General features: G+C 42.6%; 1 protein-coding gene across 1 annotated transcript in view; it reads right to left on the bottom strand.

The window, feature by feature from the left end:
- Positions 1 to 1,367: 1,367 nt before the first annotated feature.
- The window catches only part of ARHGEF10 (Rho guanine nucleotide exchange factor 10), a 150,320-nt gene continuing 132,559 nt past the window's right edge, over positions 1,368 to 19,128 (bottom strand). Inside the window, exons 28-29 of the mRNA XM_084826771.1 lie at positions 7,800 to 7,922; positions 1,368 to 5,304 (exon numbers count right to left, since the gene is read on the bottom strand). Of these exons, the coding sequence (XP_084682897.1) occupies positions 4,802 to 5,304; positions 7,800 to 7,922 (626 nt within the window). The 3' untranslated portion in view covers positions 1,368 to 4,801. The remainder of the gene's footprint in view (positions 5,305 to 7,799; positions 7,923 to 19,128) is intronic.

Here is a 19,128-nt window from a genome sequence, read left to right as displayed (position 1 = left end):
CAATGATTGTGCATGGTCCTTGACAGGTAGAGACCAATTAATAGGGCTTCAACAGGCCTCCTACAATATAAGTGACAGAAAATGAGAGTGAGAAAAGCATCAGTCAATTTATACAGCTGTAATGTTGGAACAGTCTGTAATTCTGGTTGGGCATGCTTCAGTATAATTTTAAGGCCTATTAGGTTCTCTTGCTTGGCCTTCTATTGAACAGAAGCCATAAAGTAAAACAGGCTTCCCAACCTGGGGCCCAACAGATGTTTTAGACTTCAACTCCCACCAGCCCCAGCCAGCATGGCCAGTGGTCAGGAATGCTGGGAGTTGTAGTCTAAAAAATTTCTGGAGAGCAACAGGTTGGGGAAGGCCGAAGTAAAACATTAGCCAGCAAAAGAAATCTACTCCCATTAAATAAACATTCTGTTTATGGAACTGATAATGTCCCAATGTGATATTTTCCCCAATCCTATAATAAAATAATCCTGGAACTGGGGGATGGGAAGCAACAAACATACGTTTGGACTATAGGCCCATATTTGCTTCTCAACCTGATTTTGTGGTTTATTGAATTTGTGAGTTAGTCTGTTGTCTGAAGGCCAGGTGGAACCTTCCAGCACAAAGCATTTTCAAATATATAGGTACCAGTATCGTGTTGGTGATGGGTGGGGTGGGGTGGGGTGGGGTGGAAGACAAGCCAGGAGGCCTGTATAAAGTGTTCTGATTCCTAGATAACATAAGCATCACATTTCTATATACCTGGAAAACCAGGTGCCTGGACTTTTTCTAGCTCTGTTCTGCACAAGTGGAGCTCTACCAAATACGACACAAAATTTCCTGTGTTGGGAGACATATATGTGTTTCAGTCTACCCTTACACACACTGTATGCAGTACGTCAGCCATGTATCGCCATCAGCTGGGTACTCAGTCCCAATTTTGCAGCCTCAGGGGGCTTGTGGTACTTGACTTCCATTAAAGTTGATGGGGCAACTACACAAAAGATCTGAGAGGTGGGGTGATGACATTTGATGCATTTGTTAGGATAGGTTCTCTGGAGACAGCATTAAAGCCCACATCACATACAGTGTCTAGTTAATGGAAAGCCATAGCAGCTGCCATGTTTTCCAAGCAATTACTTGTATTGTCACCAGTATGCATTTAAAGCATCAGTGTATTAAAAGAAATGCATTGACATTCCTGGCTTTGGGTTGCATCCAATGAAAATCCTACTTAGATTAGATCCATTAAAATGAATAGGACTTAAGTTAGACTAATATTGGATTCAACCCTTTAGGAAAAGCCCTTTTTGAGACTATTTCCAGTCGGAACACTACAAATGTGCCCTTTGAATTCATAAAATAAGAACAAGTTAATATAGTTTTGAGGACTTGTTTATTCACAGTTTTCTTTATTAAACAGTTTGCTGAGTTTATTGTGTACATAAATACATTTTTATGGCTCAGGTTATAACACATATACTGTTAGATGTTAGAAAACACTTAATGCAGTTTAGTGGTTGCACTAGTTCCCCTTCCTCTTATTCTTCTCAGTATTTCTGCATTTTCAGGTGGAATCAGAAGCAAAATATGTTCCACCTAGCAACACATTTATATCTGTTTGTTGACTCTAAAAGTACGCGACCATTGGCTTGCATCCAACATCGAAGCAATATAGTACCAGTTTCCAATATATTACAAAGCAAATATCGTACGTTGCACTTAGTTACCAGTTATCATTTTAGTCTGTACTTATATACAATTTTATAAGATACTTTAAAGTTCTTCTTTGCAATAACACCAAACAGCACAAACATCTTGTAGAACTCTTGTAGGAGTCTCTATTGGCAGCACTCAATGGGTGAGATGCAAAGAACTAGCCCAATGGATTTTTAAAACTTTCTCTCCTTTGGACTGTTGAGCACAATGCCATATCACAAAGTATTTTTTTTAAAGCCCCTTCATCAAAAGCATTTTTCCATGTGGAATTATTGGAGTGGGAGGGATACTGTTCAAGCCAGACAAATTAAATAAACAAGTGGCTTCAGGAAACTGAATTCACGAACTGAATTTGCAGGTATTTATATGCCAAAAGTTACAATTTATGACAAATAAGGTCAATCCTGCTTTTGTTTATGTTGGGGGGGGGGATTTATTCCATCGATTTTTGGAAGGAATGGTTACACAGCGGGTAGAATAAGGAGAAAGCATATGCAAGTTCCATTGATCCTGATTGGTTTTAAGAAGGATTGGCCTTTGCTTTGCACTTAGTGTGCCTAATTCAGATCAGAACCACATACATGTGAAGACTGGATTGGTTGGGGATGAGAGGTAATAAGTTTATTTCTAGCTTTCACAGAAACCATCAGCTCTTTTTGTTGACATCTGCCCATTGCTCCAATAAAGGACTCGGGGCTCACTTGGATGTTGTGTGCTCTGAGGTATTGCAGGTGTGACCGTGGTTAGGTCCTTGTCCAGAAATTAACTCTGGAGCACACAGATTTTGCTGTTGATGTGCCCAGGTACCAGCAATTCAAATGTTACATTATTAGTGGACATGCAGAAGTGTGAGCAATTCTCACATCCTCCATACCAGGCATGAGCAGACTTCATGTTTGGAGGATCTACTCTGTTTTTTACTAAAACCCCAAGGCCCACCAACCAGAGCCATGTGCAAAACAGTGGCTTAGGTGCGATGCCAGTTACTCTCTGCATCCCATGGGTTTTATACTGGAAGCACTTTATATACAAAGCACAAATCTACGTTTGACTTATTACAGATCAGGGATTCTGAAAGCCTAATTTAGAAATTTTAAAAAATCTATTTTCTGTTGTTGCTATTGTGTGAGCCAGAAACGCTTGCTGATCTACTGCAAATCACCCAGTGATCTGCTAGCAGATAGATCCCCCTTTACCTTCTGCCTGTTACTGCTCTACCCCCAGTAAAATAAACCCACATTCCTTTCTTGTCAATTTGGTTATGTGCCCTGGCCCATTATCTGATGGTTTTAGGATTATTAACCAATATCAATCTAAACATACAATAATTGGCCATAATACATCCTCCCAAGCTAAGTTTCCCCACTGATATTCACCCTACATCAAGGAGTGAAAGAGTGATGTTAGACGTCTGAGTGGTTCAACATCACCGCTGTGATTCAATTATTCCTAGTGTGTGAACTATGAATTGGTACAGCAAGTTACCATCAGCTCCTTCTAAACCCTCAAACTTTGTTCACCCATACCCTGAAATGGGTCACTACTATACAGTTGTTCTCAACCCCCCCCCCAAAAAAAAAGACATCTGTGGTGGTGGTGATGGGCTTAAGACATATGGTCACAAAGGGCGTGATCCATAAATGGCCTCACTATGCAGCTGAGCTCTGGCACAGCTAGCCTCCAAAGCATCACACAGCCCCCCAGATTGCAAAATGACTGCCAGCCCTACTTGCATCTATTCAGAGCAGCTGAAATGGCTCTTCGACTAAAAAAGGCATGCCCTGGGGTTGCAATTGCTGGCTGCAAGCTGTTACAATGTCTCACAAGAGCCACAGCAACATTGGTGATGGTTGTATTGCCTGTATCCAAATCCCAGGTATGGGTGGAGTTTGCTAAAACTGAAAGGGCGTGTGTGTTATAAATGCACCAGGATTATGAATCTCACTCTAATCCTGTTCTGTATTGTTTGCCAGTACACATTAAGGCATGTTTCTTTCCACAGATATTAGGAAGTGGGTTTTGCCTGTATTAATAATGTGCACTTTCAGCAGGCATTGATATACTTGTGTAGTATTGAACTCTATTAACTTATAGAGACATTATGACCTATTGTTATAGGTCTCTTCATTTTGTTATTTGTTTTTCAATGATTTTCTCACCACCATCATGCAATGTTAGTCAAAACATATATGCTATACCCATAAATGGCGCACATTCCACTGCCAGCAACAGAATGTACTATAATTAAATGAGCATCAAAACATGAATTATTGGTGGTACCTAGTAAAATCTGCATTCAGTATGGGGTTTTTCCTACCTATTGGGAATGACCAAATGGTTAAAAAAAAAAAAAATCTACACCTGTACACAAACAAAATGTCTTCATAAGTAAAAAGTGTAAAACATGTATTCCATGTTTCAAAAACTTAACATTTATTTTCTGCAACATTCATTTTTAAATACTGAACATTAAAATTAGTATTTACTGTTTGCTTCAATGGTTATAAATCTAAAGCAGCATTTAACCAAGCTACACATTTCTGTTTTTGTTTTGTCTGACACTTCCTTGAGGAAATATATTACAAGTTTATTTATGTGCTAGAATTAAGCTAGTACACAATTACTGGAATAACTATTGCTCAAAAATGTTTGGTAAAATGAACAGCATGTGCATTATATTGCACTGTAGGATTACTTAAGAAAGACCCATCAGTGGAATGCTATGTGATCTTTGCCCTTCATTTAGTGTTCTCTAGTCCATAAAATATGAATATAAATAATGGCAAAACTGTAAAAATACTTTAAAAGAAACCCCTATTTCTGTTACAGAGCTTCCACTAACAGTTAAACATTTCAAACGCAGTTCTGAAAGGGATGTCTTGGGATATCTTTAGGTATATTAATCAAAAATGCCAGCCCACTGACTTCAACACAAACTAGTCTTGCAAGAAGACCTTTGCAAGAATTGACACTTAAGTCAGAACTCATTTTGAGATGATACCAGCATTCTCTTTTGAAGAAGCTTCATCATAATAAAATTAGACTTTTTAACCTAAAGCAGATGTCTTTTACAAAGTCACAATGTATCATGATTTTAGATCTTTAATAGTGGAATCTGCCAAACCATCACAGATGAAACTAGTTCATCTGGTCGCTGCTGCTTAGACTTCTTGTTCACTCTTCTGTGTCCTTGTCCTCCAGAGATGACTAAGACAGATATTGCTTTCCCTTCTCTGGATTGACATTTTCTACTCTGGTTAATAGAGACTTCTTTCAAAAGCTCATAGAAAGCACTCTCCTCAGGCCTGTGTTCAGTTGTGTTTGATGTCAGAGACCCAGAAGATGAAGACAAGTCACTTTTTTGAGCAATGGATCCTACTGAACCTCCCAGCCAAATAGCACTTTCATTTGGGTTGCTTACAGAAGAACTGGGCCTCTCACTGTGAACAACATTCTTTTGATCATCATCTTTCAATCCAGAAGGAGGACGATTCAGACTATGCCTGGATTTGCTTTTGCTTCGCTTTGTTGTCACAGAGGCCATTACAAGGAACTTAACAGGGCCATTATGTGCATGGTAAGAGACCATTCCTCTTCCTGCAACAAAAACAAAAATAAACACTTTATTAGAAAAAAGAGTGTATTACCTTGGTCACCAGCCATTCAATCCTCAGAATTAGTTTTAAAGAAGGGATGTCTTTACAGGGAATGTCTGTATAGAGTGAACAAAAACACTGCCAAATTATAGTATTTGTTTACATATTGTTAAGTCAATATCGGCTTAGGATCTATCTCCCTTGCTGTTTCTCATCACTGGCTTGGGTGATGATCTACAACAGTCTTTCTCAACATGGTGCCCTCCAGATGTTTTAGACTACAGCTTCCATCAGCCCCAGCTAGCATGGCTAATGGTCATGGATGATGCAAGTTGTAGCCCAAATCATCTGGAGGGCACCAGGCTGGAGGGGAGTGATCGACATAGTGAATGTACCCAAACATTATGGAAGAGACCTTATCACATAGAAACTGTTTTTGGCTGGCATCCCCATGGCAGGTGCTTGTTGGAGTTCTTGGCTACCTTCTTTTGGCTCCACCTCCACTCATTAGTTCAAGCAGATTCCTGCTGCCTATAAATACTTGCAGATCACTCTCATGCTCTTGCTGAGCAACATGCAATCTTTGTGCTCCTGGCTCTCCTCCCACACCTATGATCTTTTCCTGCTACTGCCCTACCTTCCTGCTTACCTAGGCCTTGGTAAGCAGGAATAAATAAATAATAAAAATGAATAATAAAAATGAAGCTATAGATTCTAGAATATACTGCACTACGTCAGACTGCAGGAGGGATATGCCATTTTTTAGTGTTCCTCCATATAAATGTCACAGCAGACAGAGAAGTAGCACATCATAATGGAGGAAGCCCTTTACCTGCTGTGCTGGTTTTCTATTTGCAGGGATATAGGTAAGCATTAAAAAACAATTTTATCATCCACTGCAGTCCATATGTCCACCTTATTCTGTTACATATGTAGACCAAGGCCTTACTCCACTCTAAATGGTTCCCCAGATCCTCACCTTGACCTCTCTCCTGACCTCTCCCCCAAGAGTAATTAATGTAAACAGAACTAAAAAATATTGGCAATGTTTTCAAAAGTAACCTACTATACTGAAGTTACCTTCTGGCTCTAGAACAAATCTGCAAATATTAGAACATGCAGAGCTGAAGTTGACATACAGTTCATGCTTTGTTCTCAACAGTATGAGTAAGGGAATCAGCTGACTTGTTTTAGTTGGCATTTCACTATCTCCACACATTACTAGCTTTCTCCACAATTCGATGCCACATACCTTGTTTTCAATTAATCTTACTCCACACTCGTTGCATATATACACGTTAGTGCAGGCAGCAGTGAAATAGACTGCAAATTTTGCTTTCATGCCAGATGAAAGCTTAAATAAGTTCCTGAAGTGCAGTGGCATTTATTCTATAAAGTATTATATTACTATGATAGCCTGAAATAAAAATATAGCATTTAAAACTACAGGACATTTGGCAAGCTGTCTCTTTACCTATTAATGTATGGCTCGGTCTTTAAAAGCAGTTGACTAGATGTAACGACACATTAACAGGAAAGCAGACTTAGTGGAGGGTTCCTGTTCATATGGAAGCCTCCACGCGTATAGCTGTATGTGTGAATGCCTCCTCCCTGCACATGCTTGCATTGTACAGGTGAACACCTGGGGGTGGGGCTACTTGGCATGGCCCCATTCCTGTTCCTGGGTAGAGGTAACTAGTTTAAATAACACCTGAATAGAGCTAATATGTAGAAAAGAGGCAAGTTGCATCTAAGGTAAAGCCAAGCAAGTACCAATGTATTAGGATTCCAAATTTTATGTGCACTCCTAAAAGATCCCCAGGCTATGAAATGTAGCCATCAAATGCACCTCTAACTAATGAGTAATTACTGACAGGCCTTTAAAGTTTCATATACATTTATTGTATTTTATTTTTTAACTCTGATATTCAGTTCAAAAGCTGCAGCAGTGTTTACATTGAAGCACTACAGAATATTGTGTAAGGTGTGTTTGTGTATGTGCATTTGTGTGTGTGTGTATAGCTTTTAAAATATAGATATCCAACCTTTCAGATCAGAACGTCCAATTAATTTCAGTCCAGCAATTTCTAACAGACACAGGAGCTCTGATACAAACACAACCTTCTTCACTAGTAACTATTTTCCCCATTCAGGTCACTTGGAAGGGATAACTCCATGTGTGAAGAGGAATGCTGGTGCAGGACTGATCTCTCCATTGAAGTGGATGGGGAATTTATTTGCTCCATGAAAGAGCTTACTTTTAGATGGTTTATGTATGGTTACAAGAGTATCAGAAATATGAGGGTGAGCTATAGTTTAAATAAAGCAGTAGCAAGAAGCTAAAACTACAGCAAATTCACTTTTCCAAACACCTCCCCACACACCATCTCCCCTTGTATGGATTATGTTGAAAGCTGGGCATTTGACTAAACAATCTTTCAATATACGTCACTGCCTGCTTGATTTAATTTCTTATATCTCAAATGTTCTACTTACCAGTTACTTTTGGGATTCCCTGCAAACGAGGAACTGGAAGTGCTACTATAATCCCCAGATTTGTTCCAACCAGTAGTAAGCCATGGCATACCAGGAGGCTGGTCACAGAAACACGTTGCTGTCCTGAAAGATTTAGAAAGGACTGCATTACTCCAAAACCAGGATGCTTGCTATTATAAAATCGACCCTACTGCAAACAATTTTAAAAATCCCTGCTTTATAAATTTTTTTAAACAGGTGTTTGAGGATTGGTTTTGTTTTAAACAAAACATGAACAATGAATCAACATTGCTGGTTACAGACTTAGCATCTGATAAGGGCTCATCTAGCCAACCCTTAAATTATTCAATGTTCATCAGATCTAATTTATCTGTACTTTCAAGATGTTATCCTATTACATTCCTAAGGAAGGAAGCAAAAATGCCTTTATACATGCAATTAAAAAAAGAAATACCTACTACTAAGGTAAAACGAAGAGGAAATATTAGTGTATTGTAACAGATTCAATATTCCTTGTTAAATTTGCATACTGTCTGCTATTCTATTTTAAATAGCAGTACACATGGCATTCTGTAGATCAGCCTTCCTAAACCTGAGGCCTTCCAGATGTGTTGGACTACAACCCCCAACATGTTGGCTGGGCATGCTGGGAATTGCAGTCCAACACAACTGGAGGACACCAGGTGAAGGCTGCTGTAGACTACAGTGTGGGTGACTTCCTTCCATTTACCGTACTAGTGAAATTGTTAGTTTAGGCAACTGTAAGAATATATCTAGCAGCCTGATCTGTGTGACTGCTATGAAATTAAAGCTGCAATCCTAAACCAAATTATCCGGGAGTAAGCCCCACCAACCTCAATGGGACTTAGGAGTAGACATGTAAAGGATTGTGCTATAAGTCTACTGAGTTTATTCATGCTTGCTCCAAGAGTTGCAGCCTTAGGTTGTATACAAACTGCAGAGTACTCTGATTATCTGGGGGGGGGGGGGTTGATTTGTACTACCTAAAAAAATCCAATTGCTTTTGGTCATCTGTTCTGTCCCATGCTCTAATACACATGCGTCTAGTTTTTAGATTTCCGCCCAAGAACTTCTACCACAGTACCCTCCAAATGACATCCTCATCCTAAACACCTTAGGGCAGTTCCATACAGAGGGGCTCCTGGTGCTACAATTAAAAGGCATTAGGCATTATGTTGCTATTCCAGCTTTTTCTCCTGAACAGATTTTCTGTGGTAAGAAAAAAGATAGAAGCAGCAGTAGGAAAACATGGGAGGGTGATGTATGGAAGACAGCATTATCTGACTGGACCGCCTGTAAAATTCCATGAATAAAACAGAGCAATGGAACAATACAAGCCTCATCTGGAAGCACCCCCAGCTATCTTTTAGATATTTGGCAGAAATCCAGGTCTTTGCCAAATGGCTACTTTGGCTCTAATGGGAGAGAGTGAATGGGAGAGCGCTAAATTAACACTACATATAGCAAAACAAAATGTGTGAATAAAGATTATGCTAACCTCTAACCTTCGTCACAAATGATGACCCAGTAACATGTGCCTGTGTACTATTTTCAGTCTCTCTTTTGTCTATACCCTCTAGTTCAAAACAGCATAATCCATCCTAGGAGAGCTTATTTTCTGCCAGATTCACAGTCTCTCTCTCTCTCCCACCCCTTCATTTATTCATTGCATTTAAACAATTGTATAAATGTGTGCTTCTTCCACAGTTGTATAATTCTGATGTCATTAAAAGATAGTGAGTGAGTTAATGCATCTTGAAGGACAATTACCTTAGCTGGAGAGGTATTTTAACCCTTTCTCTCCTCCACCTGCAGTATCATGTAATAAGAGTTGTAAAACTACAGATTTTAGTCTTGCTTCTGTTTAGAGCATGACTTATAAAACTAGACATCATTTCATTTTGTGGTTATAGGAAATTTCTTATGCATCTCCAAAGGACAAATACTAAAATCAGAAATAAAATATTCATAAAAGGGATATGCAGGCTCTCCAAGAGGTAAAATGCCCAGGTGTTCCATCAGAACTGATCAGAGGGGCAGCCCTGAATAAAACGGAAAAGCCTGCCCTTGCAGCCAGAAGGTGACTGACACTAAGATGATCACAGCTGGGAAGAAGTAGAAAATATCAGAGGAAAGTCATTAGACCTCCCAAATAATGCCAGAAGCTCCAGCCTTGAGTTGTTTGTAAAGGTCAAAATATACAGGGTGCTTCCAGATGAGGCTTTCATTGTGTAACCACCGGCCTTAAACACAGAATTTTAGCAAGGGGTCCAGATGGCATCCTCAATTTGTAGCCTTCCCATGTTTTCCCACTACTTCTTCCATCTTTTTTTCTTACCAGAAAAAAATAAAATAAAAATAAAACCATGCCCTATTGTATAAAAATCAGGTATGTATGCTGGTTTTGACCTCTTCCCAGTATCAGGGGCGTACATGGAAATAGGTCTTGGTTAGACACTTATCAGCTTCTGATTATGGGTGCTTCCAGATGGAGGGATCCTAACACTAATAATTGTGCAGCTATTCCGTCTGAGTCTAAATTTTAAGGCTTAAATTACTTAGACAAATCAGATCCCCATAAAGCCTTTTGTACAGCTAAAGTCCAGTGTGTAGTTATGCACACTCAGACTCACTGACAGCCATACTACATATTTATGAGAGCTCCATAACTTGATCTCCCAACAGATTTGTTTCTGCTGTGAGACCGCTATTGGGGGAGAAAGACAGGTTGCTATCTGTAACTGTAGTTCTTCGAGTGGTCGTCTGTGCATTCAGACATATGGGCTCTGTGCCAAGCCTCAATTCAGGAAACTTCTATAGCTGAGGATTTTTGGTTGGGAACCCTTCCCCCACTGTCCCAGCGCACATGTCCCTAGCGGATTCCCGCTTATTCCCTCAGTTCGTTGAGACCAACATTGTAGCCTCAGAATCGGGATGAAAAACCTTCAGTACCCAACATCGAACTCGAGTATGACACCAAAGAGGGGATGGTGGATGGGTGATGTGAATACACAGATGACCACTCGAAGAACTACAGTTACAGGTAGCAACCTGTCTTTCTTCTTTGTGGTCTCTGTGCATCACACATATGGGCAAGAAGCAAGCTAATTTACAAGGTGGTGGGTTGGTGTCCTATTGCAATACAGAAGAAAGGATGGCACAACCAAAAGTACAGTCAGCTCTAGCCCGAACATCTAATCTGTAATGTCTAACGAAACCATGTTGACCAGGCTGCCTCATGGCACAGCTCAGGAATGGCAACCCCTCTGTCGAATGCGACTGGTGTTGCTACTGCATGAATACAATGAACTTGGACCGGGACAGAAAGTTCAAGCCCAGCCAGCTTATACGATAGCTCAACAATCTTGACGATCCAGGAGGTGAAATGCTGGGTCAAGAGAGACTGGCCTTTGCACTTTCCACCATAGCACACAAAGAGACGAGGTAAAAGCCAAAACTGTTCAGTCCTTGATTTGTAAAAGGCCAACTTGAGTCGAACGTCAAGTGTATGTAATGTCAACTCCAACGGTGTAGATGGGGAAGCAAAGAAAGCAGGCAAAAAAATAGCTGATTCAGATGGAAATCCAACATGATTTTTGGCAAGAAAGTAGAATCAGGTATGCCCACTTTATCCCAGTGAAAGGCGAGATAAGGCTGGTCTACTCTGAGTGCACAGAGTTCACTGGCATGGTGTGCTGATGTAATGGCCACCAAAAATGCCACCTTCCATGAGAGAAGGCACATGTTTGTTGTTGCCAGTGGCTCAAAAGAGCTTGAACAAAAGCACCTTCAGCACCACAGAAAGGCTCTAGCTTGGTACTGTGGAATGGACTGGTAGCACCAGGTTCCTAATCCTTTTTAGAAATCTCTTCACTGTCGAATGCAAGAAGACTGAAAATCCCTCATCAGGAAGATGAAAATCAGAGAGCACAGACAGGTAAACTCTTAAAGATGATAATTTGAGTCCTTTATCAAAGAGGGAGAGGAGAAACTGGAGTATTTGGTGCAAAGAGCACTGGAGTGGGTGGAAACCCTGAATGCAAGCAAATGAGGAAAAAGCAGTCCATGTCCTTGCATACGAGCAATGTGTAGAGGGTTTACAAGCAGCATTGAGGATTTTCTGTAGAGATGCTGGGATTGGTTCAGTCTCTGTCACCCACTCCTCCATGCAGTCAGGTGGAGTTCACTAGGTCATTAGGTGTTAGATCCGACCGTCCTCCCTAGTGAGAAGGGACAGATACAATGGAAGACAATGATACTGACCTTGTGCCATCCTGGGCATCAGGGTGAACCACGGTTGGCGGAGCCACCAAGGAGTTATGAGGATACGTTCAGTACCGTCTGTCCAATTTTTGCTAGAACCCTGGTGATCAGTGGGAATTGGGGGAGGGAAGGTAGAACAACATTCCTGTCCATTTGAGAATGAAAGGGTCCCCCCCAGGAACCTGCCCCGTGATCTGCTCAGCTGCAGAAATTCTGGCACACAGCATTCCCTGGAGTTAATAGGTCCACATGTGGCATGCCCCAGCTCTGAAACAGAGTCCTCGGGACTGATCTGTCCAACTCCCACTCCAGCTGAGCTGGTCTGCCAAAACACTGTCCACACTGGCAACATGAGCTCTGATCAGACAAGGTGAACATCAGCTAAAAATCTCCAGTGTTAAAGTGAGAAGTGGAAGCGATCTCATATCCCCTTCTTTGTTCAGGTATGCGATGACCGTTGTATCGTACAAGGTGACCTGGACCAGGCTGCCCACTAGGTTCTGCTTGAATACCTGAAGGGCCTTTTTTGCCACCCTGACCTCTAGGAGGTTGACGTGTTCACTCACCTCCGTGGCCAACCACTGTCCGTGGACTGTGAGGCCTGAGCAATGAGCTCCCCATCCTGAGAGTGATGCATCTGTAGTTACTACTCGGGATGGCAAGGGCTGAAGGAAGGGCATGCCTTCCGAAAGGTTGTGTGGCACCGTCCACCATCGTAAGGAGTCCCTGATGTTTTGCGGAAGTCACAGCTTGTTCTGCTGGGCGTCCCACTTGGTAACAAAGTTGCATATAAGCTGGTTCTGGAGAGACCTCATGTTCAACCAAGTGTAGTGGACTATAGATGTCTTTGCAGCTATAAGGCCTAGAAGACACTGGCTCTCGAGCACCAAAGTGGACTTGCAACAATTTAGCTCTGCTGCCAGCAATATCAGCACCTCCATTTGATCCTGAGGGAGAAATGCCCTGCCTGAGCAGGAGTCCAGCAACACCCCAATGAACTGCAGAGTTTGGGTAGGCTGTAGGTGAGACTTTTTGAGACTGAGGCAAAGTCCCACATTTGGGACTTTGCAGGTCACCTCTGTTGACCACAGAAGAAGATTGCAGGTCACCTCTGTTGACCACAGAAGACAGTTCCATGTCAATGTTCCCAGAAGCCAATCATCTCGATGCCTCACATCCAAAGATGGGAACAGACCACTGGCATGCATTTGGTGAATACTCTCGGAGCAGTGGCGAGGCCAAAAGGTAGCACCTGGAACTGGTAGGTGATGGTACCAATGATGAATCAGAGATAGCATTGGTACGACTCTTCTATGGTGATGTAAAAATAAGCATCCTTGAGGTCAATAGAAGCAAACCAATCTCCTTTGGAGAGAAGAGGGAGTATTGATGCTAGGGAGATCATACAGAACTTCCTGGGCAGGATGTAAAGATTCAGCTTCCGTAGATCCAGGATTGGCTGAAGTCCTCCATCCTTTTTCAGTAGTCGAATAGAAACTATCCCGAAGTTGGTTGTGTGGGACAGCTCCCTTCTTGATTAGTGTTTGAACTTCAAGGTGGAAGGCCTGAGATGGAGCGGTCACATGCATGGTACCGAGCAGAAGGAGGGTATCGAACTCAATTCAGTACCCTTGTGAACAAGAGAAAGGACCCATGAGTCCGATGTGATGTTGTACCAGGCCAGATGATACGAGGACAGAAGAGTTCTGAAGATGGTGCAATGAGCAGAGGGATGAAAAAGAAGGGGGCTTGAGTCAAAGGCAGTGCTCATTTCTGCTGTCACCTTTGTAGCAATAGCTAAAAACTTCAAAGTCGAGAAAGACTTTTTTGAGGGTGCTGTCACTGCGAAGGCCCCGGTTGTTGGGGTTGATACCTGCCAGCAGATGATTGGAACAAACGCCATTGTCTAGTGACTGTTGGGGCATGAATCCCACAGGACACACCATGGTATGGGCCTTCGGTACTGAATGTAATGTGTCATCAGTTTTTGAATTGAACAGACCATGGCCTTTGAAGGGTAGATCCTCAATACGGACTCTAGTTTCCTGAGGCCAGTCAACCTCAACTAGGTGTAATGACACAGGGTGATGGACCCAACGAGGACTTTTGAATCACAATTGACTTGATGGTGAGACGCATTTATTTGTTGCCTCAACAACTTCATTGCCTCAGATTGGAAGAGGCAGCCTAATTCCTTCTTATCACCCAGAAGATGTTCAAACAGGCGGCCAGCCTTATCCCACAGCAGCAGCTGATAACGCAACATCGCTGCCTGATAGTTTGAGATTTTAAGGCGCATCACTGTAGAGGAATATAATCTCCTCCCAAGTAGATCAAGATGCCCACCTTCCTTATCGGTAGGAGAAGAATGTGCTCTTCAAGACTTCCCTTGTGCAGCTTCGACCACCATCGATTTTGGAGCAGGGTGCTTGAATAGGTATTCAGCATTAGCTTCCTGTAAATGATACATCCCCTCTAAACATTTAGACCAGTGGTCTCCTAACTTTTTGGATTGCACACCCCTATCAGTAAGAAATTGAGCATGCACCTCCAATATATGTATATTTATTATTTATAAATTATATACATGTATTACTGTACTAATATATTATGTACATTATAAAACAATAGAAGTAAAAAAGGATGAGATAAAGATGAAATAAACAATATTTTTTAAATAATTATTTATTTTATTTATTAACGGTACAAAAAAACTTTTTGCCCTCACTAAAAATATATATATTATTAATAATATTTTTTAGCGAGAGTATTGTGATTGAATGTGCTTCATTATTTTTGAAAATCTTGGTTTAACACTTTGTGATACAGCGAGTCGAAGGTCTGGTTCTAAGTTCAGTTTATTTTGATACTTGGTTTTAATGGCTGTCATAGCTGACACAGCTGTCATAGCATGCACTTTATTCTTGGCTTCATTCTGCCAAAGGAGAGTGGGAAGGGTTAATTTCTGTCCCACTCTCCTTCGGTGGGATGGCACCTACTCCGGTGCCACTGCCAAGGAAGTAGCTGCACCTTCCTCTGCTGTGCCTGGCAGAGACTGCCACAGTTGCGCCCGGTGGCTGCAGCAGAGGCAGGACAGGACTGGATTCAGGAGAGAAATGCCACGGAACTTCCCCGTGGCTCCCGTCCCATCCTGCTGCCTCCACTGCCATCATTGCACACAATGGCAGCTCATCAGGGCAGCAGGAGGCTGCTCAATGATCAGGTGGCTTGTGCACCCCAATAGATCGTCATACATGCACCCCACTTTGGAGACCACTGGGCTAGACTGTGGCCAGTGGCTGTTCGCAAGGCAAGGGTGTCTGCACCTGGGTTGCTTGCCATGGCTGCAGGATGGGATTCAGGAGCGAAGGAGGGACTCGAAAGCTATCCTCTCAATCTGGAGATCTTGACAAGGTGGCTGAGAGGCACTGACAGTAGTGACTTAGTCCCCGATATGGACGGTCAGGATGGTGAGTGGGGTAGTACGACCCATACAGGTCATACTGGTCCTCATCCCAACCGTGGGTCTCCTGTATCAAGAATCCCATGTCAGATGTCTCTCCCAATCAGAGAATGGTGATCTGGATGGTTATCTATCCCGGTTCCACTCATACAAACTAGGGGAATGATCTCTGTTCAAAGAGGCAACTGAATATAACGAATCCAGGGATCCTGGACGTTGGTGTTGGAATGTCCCAAACCATAGTGGCTGGTGCTGACGAGGTGGCAAAGTGGGTGGATTAGTTGGGGATCTGATCTCACCCTCCAATGTCAAAGTGATCAGAATTCGGTCTGGTGCAGGAGCCGGATTTACCATTGGAATTGGCGAGAATAGCACTGGTGGAGCGGGAGGTACTGTCATTGGCATGGGAGACCATGATCGATCCGGGACCATTGGAGGAGCAGTGGGAGATGCAGCTAGCACTGGCAGTCACTGTCAATCCTGAGATACTAGAGCTGGATTGGGGACAGCAGGTGGATGCGAAGAACACACCTGTTCCTGAGTTGAGGTGCTGGGAGAAGCAGCTGGTATGGTAGGCCGCTGTTGATTCTGCGATGCCAGAGCAGGACCTGAACGACACATTCGATCCCAAGCAAAGTCCTCTGACTTTTTAGAAGCCCCTTTCTTCTTCTTTTTAGGCTCCAAAGAAGACAGGCTAGTCTGTTCTGAAGCTTTAGCCTTTTTGTTAGCTTCTTGGCCAATGAAAATGTGAACGATCGGCCCAGAGTACAGAGTACAGTACTTGTGTACTGAGAGGTGTACAACACCGAGGGGAAGACATCCCCATATTGCAGCAGGCTCCTGCATGGCAGTAAACTCTCGGAGGGCAAGGTTGGCATCTCCGCCATGCCTTTAGGCTCCTCAACTGCTTCCAATGCTTGTTTCCAAAGACTTTTTCAACTGATCAGAATGATTTTGCCTTGCCTGCTTCCAAAAGGCTTGACAATGAGGACAAGCCTTAACAATGTGGCCTTCTCCAAGGCAAAAAAGGCAAAGAGAATGCCCATTGGATGGTGGTAAGTTAGCGCCACAATGGGCACACTTCCTAAATGGTGCCTTAAGGGCCATATGGCTGTGAGGGTGATCGCAAGATCGCAAAAACAAACATAAAAATAGCGCAAAAGAGTAAAGGTAGAAAACTTTGTTAGAAAGAAGAGAGAATAAAACCTCAGCTTTTGAAATGCTTTTAGAATTAACTGAACGTGAGAGAAGCTCCCTGACAAAGCTGCCACAATGGCGGTCAAAAGAGAACTCAGGGAATAAGCGGGAACCCACTAGGGACATGTGCACTGGCACTGTGGTGGAAGGGTTCCCGCCAAAACTCCTCAGCTATAGAAGTTTCCTGAATCAAGGCTGCACAGGCACAGAGCCCATATGTGTGATGCACAGAGACTCTGAAGAAGAACTGCCCATTTCTTCAGAGCAGATTTGGGTCAGAAGAGACATTTAATCCTTTCCCCAATCAAAATTGTAAACTCCTCCCAAGCTGATGTTTGTCCACTGGGAAAAATAACAAGGAACCTCTGTTTTTCTACTGCTGGACAAACAGCAGTGTGTGTGTGTGAGCGGGGGCAATTTTAATTGGAAACATAGTACAAGGAGAGTTAGCCACCTGTTCTTCTGCACAGCTGCTTTGAAGACACTGGCAGCACCCGCCCCCCCTCTGCTATTGCATTTCAGGACAAACAAGATTCAAACGTATGCATGACAGGGCTGAACTCTGTATCCAGCCCTCCTTCCATACATTTGGTGGCTGTGTGAAGGGGCCCTATATCCATACAGATGCACTCATGTAAGGCTCTTCCACAAGGGGGTTCTTTTTGCACAGGACAGTTGTACGCATGGCCTATTCTCTCTGTGTCCAAATGCATGGCTGGCAAACATGTTGGTGGGGCTACGTATTGCAACTCCATGATCCACTCACACATTGGGCAAATGTGTGAGGGGCAGTTATGTGCATACCCCCACCCACCAAACGGTAAGGTACTCAAATTATAGAATATGTACCATATAATATGTACTTTATATGTATCTCCATATAATATGTACTTTGGCCCTAATTCTGGTTGGACTAATTAAACAAAATACCTCTGCATAGTCCTGCATTCATATCCTTGATGTGGCACCTGCCAGGCTCCTTGCCCCTCCCGATTCTTCTTGACTTGAAAAACTGTTTTACTGTGAGGCAAGTATGCTGCTAACTGAAGTGCCGGCTCCAGTGCCATCTTTATTTCCAAGGTATGCCTTTGGGCCCCACATGGGCCCTGGAGGTAAACTTCATTTTGAAGTGTGCCCCCCCCCCGAGAGAGAGAGAGAGAGAGAGAGAGAGAGAGAGAGGTGTGCTAGTAGGACTTCTTTTCCTTCTTGTTTTAGCATTTCCCTCTACTAGCAGCAGACAGCAGAGTGCCAGCTGTTTCTGCAGCCTCTGCCACTCCATTCCTATAGACTGACAGTGTAGTGACAAGGAAAACCCAGCACCATAGCTGTGAAAAGTCAGCTCTTTGGACTGGAGGCAGTAATAGTAGCTGTGCTTTGGGATGCCAAACTGCTCATTTTCACAGTAGGCTGGTAGATCCCCTCCTTCCTGCCAATGAGCTGTCTGATTATAAAATTAAATGCTCCTACATAATCCTTCTGACAAGTTATATCATTTTCTCAGATAGTGTTTTGTTCACGTCTGTGGAGAGGGTAGCCTGTTGTATTTCACTGTCCAGCTTCTGCCCTGCATATCAACACACACAGAGTTGATAATCAGAGTTTACATGGTGAATATCTGCCTTACACAAACAGTTGGTGATAAGGACTTGCTATAGCTATCACACTCTCTCCATCCAGTTTTTGGCAGGAGTCGTTGCTGCAACTACACAATAAAACTTTGAAGTTGTGCTTCCCCCCAGCACCCCCCCCCCAGCTTACAGTACCTGAAATCAAAAGCACATACTCATCTATTATACAAAAAAGCATGCTTGATTGTCTTCTGTCTGCAATGCTTGAGAATATCCTCTGGCCTAGCGTTCATCTTCAGTATTTTGGTGACATTAACATCCTGGAGTGGGGTGGGGTGGGCTGGCGAGGAAGACTCAAGGCCTGTCATGGCACACCAGGACTACAGAATGTCTAACTGGTGGCTTGAACCAGTCAAAATAACATTATTTCCACATGTGAAAATGGTAAGTGATTATCCAGCAATCTAACATCTTGAATGCAGAAGGCAAGCTTGAGAATAAACAATAGGAAGTGAGGTCAAACGGAAATCCCCTGCTCTTAAAATGATGGAACAGTTGGGAAATGAGGAAACACCTGTTTTGGGATGTGAACATCTAAAACGTATAATTAATGTAAGATGGTAAACACATACAATTATTTCTTTATATGTTGCTAGATAAGTACATATTGTTAGAGCGTGTGCAGCTTTGTGAATTTTCTATCTGCTATTCTAGAAATGGTTCCTGATCAGTTCAGTTTATGATCATCAGCAGTTCATAATGACCTCTTTTGGGATAAAGTAACCCAACACAGGACTTAAACTGTTAACCAATGGGT

The sequence above is a fragment of the Heloderma suspectum genome, chromosome 1 (assembly GCF_057233095.1).
Source record: "Heloderma suspectum isolate Gila_16-S chromosome 1, 16-S_ref, whole genome shotgun sequence".
Lineage (NCBI taxonomy): Eukaryota > Metazoa > Chordata > Lepidosauria > Squamata > Helodermatidae > Heloderma > Heloderma suspectum.
This window is presented reverse-complemented; position numbering and strand designations above follow the sequence as displayed.